Source organism: Teleopsis dalmanni, chromosome 1 (genome assembly GCF_002237135.1).
Source record: "Teleopsis dalmanni isolate 2A chromosome 1, ASM223713v2, whole genome shotgun sequence".
Lineage (NCBI taxonomy): Eukaryota > Metazoa > Arthropoda > Insecta > Diptera > Diopsidae > Teleopsis > Teleopsis dalmanni.
Genome location: NC_051846.1, coordinates 20,158,484 through 20,168,371, shown reverse-complemented (window position 1 = coordinate 20,168,371; position 9,888 = coordinate 20,158,484). Strand labels below are relative to the sequence as shown.

The following is a 9,888-nucleotide window of genomic DNA, read 5'->3' as shown; positions in this document are numbered from 1 at the left end:
TATAATAAACTCTAAAGAATATCCCACTGATGTCGCTTAGCCTTCCTAAAGTGCAGCTGTGCAACGTAGGATGTTTCTTTTTTTTCAGTTTTTATAAAACTTTTTTTATCTGTATAGATAAATTTATGTGGGACTTTATAGTTATATAGGACTTATAGCGTTTATATTCACTATAAACGCTGGAAGATTTCTTTGGACCAGTGTATGAAAAGAAATCATATGCGATGGGTGTATTTTCAATATAAACTAAGACACAAGCTTGTCTCAAGTAAACATTTAATCTAAAACTTGTCCCAACAATATCCTTTAATTTCTAAATTAATGTCCTGTGACATACATGAGTTTGGATATAATCCCAAGGACAAAAATTCAAGCTTAAAAACTATACTATAAATATGATCTGAGAGTATCACGAAGATTAGTTAAGTCATTAAAAAGTGATTGAGTAACGAACAGCCGAAGAAACGATTATATATATATAGATATAAGAGTAGTTGTTCTTATAAAATGGTTATGAGTGCAAAAAATGTTTATTTTTATTATTTCTCTATAAATTTGACGCCCACGGTCTGCTTTGTTTTTGCTGTGATAAATATCTCATGCCTCAAACTTATATCTTTTTTATTAATATTGACCGAATGTGGAGATTTTTGCATAAATTTTTCTAAATCGTAAAAATCAAAGAATGTTTCGTTTGAAAGCCACACCCATGTCTATACTCCAATAACGAATGATTGATGTCCTCAGGCTTTGCTTGAAACCCACTGACAGTCCGACAGTCAACGCATTAAACATGTTTAATTGGTTAATTAAAAATACTTTTTATTTTTCAAAAATTGACTATTTTTCAAAATATATTTCATCGCATAAGCAGAACTGAACTGAAAGTTGTTTTCTGGCTGAGTTCAAATTATGCGCAGCTGTGAGTCTGCAGTGCGTAAATTAGTGAAACCGCGCCAAAATTAATTACCGCAGCCCAAGTCATGTTAAAACGCTCTGAAATCGCGTCAAGAACGTCTAAATTGTTAATGGGAAATAATTAAAAATATTTGCTAATCAAACCAGTTAGAACGAATACAATCCCAGCTAAATCTGTTAATAAATAGAATCCAAAAAGATTACTTAATTAAATTTTATTTAAAATCTCATCAAAATAAATTTCAAATTATCGTCAAAAGGTTCTGAAAAAAAAACGGTGGGTGTTATTCGGAGAATATTTCTAAAGAATTACAATTTTGGGTAGTTTTTCAAAGCGATCAATAAAAGCCCACAGGTAGAGTTTAACTAGAAATTCATTCAAATATACTTAAATTAGCATATTTTCATTATATTTTTTTTAATTATAATTTATTATTTAGTTAACATTATTTTTTCTTCTTCTCTTACAGTTGCTGTAATCATTAAGCCATGTTAACTTAACAAATCCGAAAGAGTAAATTGAATATCAACGCGCGCTACCGGAATTCATAATCGATTTATCTTCACCAAATTATCAAACAAACAAAACATTTTTTTTTAATTTTATAATTAAATAAATTTATTTAAAATTATACAAAATTCGATAGCAAAAGATATACTTTGCTTTGAAGTGAAATTTCAACACCTTAACGCATTGCAACTGGGGCAAGATGCATTTCTTGCTGATTATCTTAGCTTTAGGTAAGCCATTAATGCACATTTGAATTTTTAATTTATTTTAAACTCATTTCTTTCGATTATCTTATCTATCTTAACGATGGACTTGTTTTACAAATATCAACTGCCATACACTAACTTGCCTCCAATTAATTACTGGTTCATAATTAATTATTTATTTTCAGTTTCAACCGCATTTACTGCGGAATATCACAGATCAGCCGCTTCGGCTGGTGTCAACTTTGTTGGAGATAATGGCAATGGCATTGAAAACACACTAAACAATGTTGAGGAGAAACCTCGCAATCGTCGCATATACGCACTCTGTCCACCCAAATTTCAACGCATCGGTACTGAATGCTATTATATGCCAGAAGAGCAAAGAATTTGGTTGGAGGCACACTTCTTCTGCAAGGACAAGAACTCAAAGTTAGCAGAACCAACCAAATATTCAGATCGCAAACTGAATATGTTTTTGCAACAGCATGACAGACAGTCAAATGGTATTTATATTCAATAAATAAATAATTTTAACTTCAAATTTTAATAATTGATAATTTTAATATTTTATATTAGCATATGGAGGGTATCCCGATCCTATTTGGCTTGGCTCTACATACGATTGGCTTACTGGAGTTTGGCAATGGAGCATAAGTGGCAAAAACCTGACGTATGACGCTTTCAGTCAAATGGACCCTGAGTAATATACATTCACTTTCTATATTTAAAATTTTTATTTCAAGGCTTTAATTGATGGTAGTCTTACTAGAGAGAAAATTATTTTATATGTGATTTGATTAATATTTAATTTATATTAAGTTAAATTATAAAATGATTTATTAAGCCCTGTATTCGTTTCAGTAGTTCGTATATATGATAATAAAATCATAAGGGCAGCAATCACATTATTATAATTTAGAACATTATTTATATTTGTTATTACTCATTTTCCTATAAGGATCTTCTAAGATCGTAGGTATATGTGTAGTAAAATCCTAAGGGGAGCAATCACATTATTATAACTTAGAATAAAATTTATATTTTACAGGGCCATGTCACGGGCTCATCATTAACAAAATTTTTGTTGTTTTAAATGCAAATCATAAAATTAAATGAGAGAGAATGATTAAAAGAGAGTGAGAGAAAAAACAATATATCGGTTTAAATTTGGTGATGAGATCCGAGGCTATTTGTACCTCGTCACCTAGGCAAAGCAATGTTATTCAGTAATAAACTTCAAAATTTGTGTCTTTTAGGCACAAAATTATTACAGTTTCTGTAACACTCTGCATAAGATAATTTTGATCGTTTACGTATCTCCACAAAAAAAAATCCAATGGTGATGTAGTACATGATCTTAGTATCCAATTTAGATCATTAAATCTTGATATTACACATTAGGCGAATTATTCGCAGTACAAACGTATTACGTGGCTCGTTGTAATATTCTGCTGAAACCAAACATCTTCCACATCCATACCTTCAATTTTACTCTAAAACAAATGTGGCACCTTTGGGTTCACCTTAACTATTTTCAAAAAAAGTAGTGGTTTAGCACACCTCCACACAGTTACGCGATGCTAAAAATCACGCATGTTTAGTGATTGTTAAGCGACTCATACTGTTAAACGGTGAAATGTATACATATGATAGTTCTATTTCATATATATGACCTGTATAGTTCTCCGCAACTAGGATCACCAAATAGATATCACTTCTTCAATTAATTAAGTTAATAGTTTAACATTTAAGTAAATAATCCATAAAGTTATATTTTTATTAATAATTAAATATAAAACATTAATGTATAAAACATAGTAGTATATGTTTTTAAGTTTCTATTATTATTTCAAGATTTACTTATGAGCACTTTTTGCAGGAGCAGAAGAAATTTACAAAACCATTGTGCCGTGTTTGATCCACAATTAAAATACAGGTATGTTAATAAATAAATGCAATACAAGGATTCAAATATAAATCAAACCAGCTTTGAGTTTGAGGCGCTTATTAAGGGAGAATGGCATATTGAAACAAGAGTTATATAGACAATGACTACCAATTAAAATACATCGGTGCTAAGTAATCAACAAATTAATGGGCTAAAACATAATTCAGTATACGCTATATTAATATATATGTATATATTTTTGATATGAAATAACTTCTTTACTAAAAATTATTTTTTTTTTAATATTATTTTAACAACTAATATATATTTGGTAAGCATGATTGTGTTCATTTTTTAAGTTTATTATATTTTTAATACACAATTATATATATTATGTTAATACAGTAAATTTAAAAAACAACAGCAAAAATTATTATATATTAAATGGGTTGTTATATATAACACTAAACAAACCAGCTAAATGCGATTATCATTTACTAATATCAAATAAAATATTTTAAATTTTATTAAAAGCAAGAATGTATTGTATAAGTTGATTTATTTATTAAATTTAATTATATTCTTTTTTTTGCATTTTTACAAAATAGATGGTCTGCCCGGCTATGCTCCGAAAAACATCGTTTCATTTGTCAGCATAAAATGCCAAAGGTCAGCGAGAAGAATCGTTATAAGATCTACAATAGCTGGAATCAAACGTATCCAAGACAATACGCAAATGAGGTTATTTTGGAAGTAATTGATCGTGGAAACAACAATGGTGCAAGGTAAATTATGATTAAGACTATATCAGACTTAAAAATTTAAATTTAAATTATACAAATAAAATATTGTAGTTATATAAATTTTATATGAAAATTTTTTATACACGAATCTAGAAGTATGAATAAAATAAATAAATAATTAAGAATACGGTTTGAAAAGAAGGTTCCAAGCATTTATTATAAATATTAATAAGTTGAGCTCTTTGAATCTCATAAATTTTGTACTTATTTAGAGTATAATACGGGAACATTTCGATAGCACGTATTTTAAAGTTTTCAAAAATTAATTACGACTAAATTACTTCAAGATACTAGTATATCTTGATTATTCCTTAAAGGTTTTTTTTTTTAATTTCAAATTTCAAGTAACTTAAGAACAAAAATGTTAAAAAAAAAATTTATTAAATAATTTTAATATCTTTATATTATTTACGATATTACTTTTTAAGTAATTAATTGATAACATAATAAAAAATGCAAAAGCAAAAAATATTTTAAAAATAAATTATGTAGATAATTTTTTTTCTTCATCCGTTTCCAAAAACTCATCCCAGTTCGAGAGGCGTTGTTGAACTTCTGTCTCCGATTCATTAATTCTGTAAAAACAAAAATTATTTATAAAAAATTTGTTGAAATATGTTAACTTACTTGTATTTAGTTTTTCCATCCCAGTAATCTGCACTTAATTGCCTTTTTCCAAAAAATCGTCCATTCATCATTTGTATAACCAAATCAGCTTCTTCCGGTGTGGACATATTTACCTGAGCTACACCCTCAGAATGACGCTGTAATAATAAAATGCGTAATATTGTTATAAGAAATTAGTATTATAATAACAGATATTATTAAAAATTTATTTATATGTTTAAAATAAATTATTTTAAGTTTAAAATTAGTATTATATAAAATCTTAAATCTATGCTATCCTTAGCCTAATACTTACATCGTAAATAATAACTTTCCGCACGGTACCACATTTATTGCATTCTTCGCGTAAATCATTTGTGTACTCCAGAATTAGTTGAACTTCTTCTTCGAAAATTTTTGGCGCGAAAAGATTTTTAATAATAACCACTTTTTCATTCTTTGTACGCTCCCCTCGTAACTTCTCTGGTCTCCAGTCAAAAAGTCTAAATATCAAAAAAAAAGTTTTGAGATAGTATACAAATTAAATTTTTCATTCAAAACAAATACAAACTTACTTTTCCTTCATTTTTAATAGCTTTTCTTTATCTTTCTTCTTTTTTTTCGGTTTTAAAGCTGGATTATATTCTCCGCGCATTTGAAATTCAGCACGCTGAACACGTATTTTATTACCACGCAGATTATACTCATCCAGTATATTTAAAGCCAAGTTCACGGACTCAATCTGAAAAAAATAGGATTATTAAAATGAACTTTAATAAGTACTAAGAAACCTAATTATATAGTTAGGTATAGTTGTCGATACCATTACTGCCTACAACAAGCATTTAGTTGTAGGAAGTGTTTCTGGAAATTTGAATAATATTCGTGCGATATTCAACCAGTTCGACTATATACTATAAAGACATAGACATACTAGCATACATACTATATACTAAATGTTTGAATAAATGATATATATATTATTTAATTATTTTATTTCATATTATTTTCGCTTCATTTTATACGAGTACAATAAATGATCGACACTTGACAATATGATGTGATGGATCAAAGACGAACAGATTTGAACAGTAAAATGCTTTAAGCTTGACCAATTCGAGTAATATTTCATTTTTAAATTTGTTATAATACTAAGAAATTATTACTAGTATGATTACGATTAAGATTTTCAAATTTAATAGATATATCACTATAGAAAATATAGGTATCGTCTTTAAGAAAAAAACTTTTAATTATTTGTAAGCAGTGTAATTACACATATAAAACTTACACCTATGACAATTCTTCCATCTGCCGGTATAGATATTTGTATAATTCGTACTTAATAATAATGTAGAAATTTCTGAATTAGACAGTGTACAGTAAATTATAAATTAAGTTTGCGTATATGTCAAATATAAGTTTTTGTTTTAAAAACAAAAGCCTTTCTCTAATTCTTAATTTTTCTTGTATTTTCAGAATAAATCGCCGGGTTAAGGCTGAGGGTAGTAACGAGGAGATCGTTATACCCAGCATACGTGCCCGTCGTCCTGGTAATACAAGAGGACGTGGACGTAGACCCCGACCACATTCCACTAATTCACCCAGTCAAAACGACGTTAACCACCAGCAAACAACTCTTCATCCAAATGATATAAACTATCAACCTGTAGCAGTTAGAATGACGACAACTACACCAGTAACACCGCTTAATGTCTACAATGAAATTTTACCGCCGGTACTCGTAACCGTGTCACCACAAACTCAGCGTAGGCAACAACATCAACGCACTCATTACGATCGTAAATTACAAAGACAACGTGAGAAAGAAAAACGTCGCATGCAGAAAAAACGTGAGCGGCAGGAAAAGATGAGACGTGAAAAACAACAACGTCTTAAAGAACAACGTCGTTTAAGAGAGGAACATCGCCAACAACACAACAACGAGCAAATGAATCATCAATCTGACGTACCTGGTCAATTAAGGCAGCATGAAGAAGAACTTGAGAGAAGACGTTTGCAACAACAGGAAAATGAAGAAAGAGCACAATTGTTAAAGAAAGAACAGGAACAACGCGAACATTTACGACAACAAGAAGAAAAGGCACAAGAGCAGGAACAACGCAAGCGTTTGCAAGAACAGGAACATGAAGAAAGAGCACGTCTACAAAAGCAAGAAAAGGAGCAACGTGAGCGTTCGCAACAACAAGAACAGGAAGAAAGAGCGCGTATAGAGGAACACCAAAGAGAACTTGAAGCACTTAAACAATTATATGCTGAAGAAGAGAAGCAACGAGTTCAGGACGAAGAGGATCAACGTTTGGCCAATGAGCAAAAACAAAAAGAACGTGAAAGAATTGCTAAAGAATTACAAGAACGCGAAGAAACAAAACGTAAAATCGAAGAACAACGTGCAGCAGAAGCACGCAAACATGAAGAAGAGCGCTTAGAAGAGGAAAAACGTTTAAAAGAAGAATATGAAAAACGTATACAAGATGCACAAAATGAATTAGAGCGACGTCAACATGAGGAAGAAGAAAGAAAACGTTTACAGGATGAAGAAAATAGACGTCGTACAGAATTGGAAGAAAAAGCTAGACAAGAACAAATTAAACGTGAACTAGAAGAGGAAGAAAAACGTACAGAACTGCAACGTTTAGAAGAAACGAAACGTTTTGAACAACAAGAATTACAACGTTTATATGAAGAAAATCGCAAACGTGAAGAAGCACAACGAAAACGGCAAGAGGAAATTGCACGCCGAGAAGCTGAACAAAAACAAATCGAAGCCGAGGAGGAACGCTTACGACAAGAATTGGAAGAAGCTGAAAAAGCGCGTAAACGACAACACGAAGATGAAATACGACGTGAAAATGAAGCTGCCAAAGCAGAAGAAGAGTCAAAGAAACGTCAGGAAGAAGAACAAAATCGACAACGTCTAGAACGTTTGAATGAATTGAAACGGGAAGAAGATGAGTGTGTGCGTAAAGCCGAAGAAGAAAAGAAACGTAAATATGCTGAACGAATCGCACGACTCTCACCAGAAATGCAAAAGGCATTCTTCGAACAACGTAAACGACGAAAGCAACAAAAACAATTACAAGCACTAAGTAATAATGAAGCTAATAATTAAGAACAAAATTACATATTCTAGAATATGAAAAATCGAAACAAGAGAAGAGAGCAAAGAACAAAGTAAAGTAAAGAAAAAAGTAAGAAAGAACTCATTTATTAAGTTGATTTAAACAAAAACTGAAGTAAAGAATTTTAAATTAGCATTGAAATAGCAGTAAATATATAGTGCATGAATAAAAACTAAATTAATTTATTAAAATTAATTTTATTAATATTTTTTTTTTAATTTTTTACTATGAAAAAATAAAATAAATTTATGTTTAAGTTAAAGATTCACGTTGCTCTCTTCTTTTAGTATTTTTAAAGAAAATTAATGAAATGAATGTTTCTCCTAAATTTTTCAATTTTTGAATTATTAAAATTAAAAATACTTTTAATTTTTAATTAATTTAATATTAATTTTTAAATAAATACTTTAAAAACTTGTCACTGCACATAATAAGAAAACAAATTTAAACAATATATTATATATAATATGTTTTTAATATATGTATAACATTTTTAGTTAAATATGATCATATTAAGCTTTATCATTTTAATTTAAAAAAAATATTTTTAATATTTTATATGTAATAAGGAACGAGTATACTCTCATGGCAGTGAGTTGAAAATTGTTTAGTAAATTTAACAATTTTTTAACACATTTAAATGTTATTGCACAAGTATTTAAGTAAAAAGCAATATTTGACTATATTTATATGTTAAGTGTATAAATATATAACAGTTTGTAAGCACACACCTTGAAGCGAGTTAAACGAGCAATTTATATATATATCAATTTTTAAGTTTTTGTTTAATTTTATTTTTGTTAAAAAAAACATTTTTTTATAACTAAGCATTTTATTGTAAATAAAATTAATTTTTTTTAAAACAATATCAACACTTAAAATATGTTTCCTTAAGTCGCCAAAAAAAAATTAAACAAATATTTGAGCAAGTAATACTAATAACTGAACACTGCTAATCAAAGCTTATAATAAGTTTTTCATATTATCGTTTGTAATTATTTTTATAGTTTTTTAAAAGATTATGTAATATATTATTTCTTAAATAAAATGTGGTAAAAAAGATTTACCATAGCAACACAGCAACTTGAAGAATTTGAGGGGAGAAAAGTCGGTTCAAAAATAGCACTTATAGACGTCTATGTAGTGCTTCTTTGCACTCTTCTTCCATGCAAATAATTTATCGCAAAAGCACATTAAGTAACTTAAATAATATTTAAAGCAAAAATAGTTTAGCAAACTAGTGATAATGTAAAAAATTTTTAACATTTATCTTTTTTATAATATATTTACATAAATAATTAATATTAAACACTTAACATTTAGCTTTTATTAACTATTAGTAACTCTTATCGTATTTTAACGTAATAAATTAATTACTAAAGCATCTTGAAATTAATTTATTTAAAATTTTTTTATATTAAACAATAACTATTACAAAAGCAATATAAATCTAAACTTAAGCTTGTTTTAAGTTTAGTACTTAGTTTATAGCGTTTTCCAATAAAGAACGAAAATAATTTATAATTGATTTAGTTTTTGATTACCTCAAGTATAAGTTGATGTCTTAATTAAAATATTATTTTTACTGTTAATTAATTTAGGATTTTCAAAGCAATTCAATACTAGAAAAATAATAATATTTTTAAGCAATCAATTAGCTAACCAAGCATATATAAAACAAACAAATATATATACATATATATATATATATATATATAAATATACACCGGAATAAAAATAAATGCTCGTACTTATGCGGGAATATCTTGTAATTGTCAAACGAAACTCAAAACAGAAATATTTAAAATTAAGT

General features: G+C 28.3%; 2 protein-coding genes across 3 annotated transcripts in view; both read left to right on the top strand.

Moving 5' to 3' along the window:
* Nucleotides 1-8,290, top strand: part of LOC119668724 (trichohyalin-like) — a gene marked incomplete at its 3' end in the record, with an annotated part of 281,901 nt that extends 273,611 nt beyond the window's left edge. Inside the window, 6 exon segments of one of the 2 annotated variants that reach the window (XM_038078328.1) lie at nt 1,389-1,659; nt 1,821-2,138; nt 2,212-2,335; nt 3,521-3,571; nt 4,132-4,308; nt 6,412-8,290. In XM_038078328.1, the coding sequence (XP_037934256.1) occupies nt 1,629-1,659; nt 1,821-2,138; nt 2,212-2,335; nt 3,521-3,571; nt 4,132-4,308; nt 6,412-8,065 (2,355 nt within the window). In that variant the 5' untranslated portion in view covers nt 1,389-1,628. 2 annotated transcript variants of the gene reach the window in all.
* The window catches only part of LOC119677864 (collectin-12-like), a 321,969-nt gene that overhangs the window by 237,525 nt on the left and 74,556 nt on the right, over nt 1-9,888 (top strand). The gene's annotated exons all lie outside the window — the stretch shown is intronic.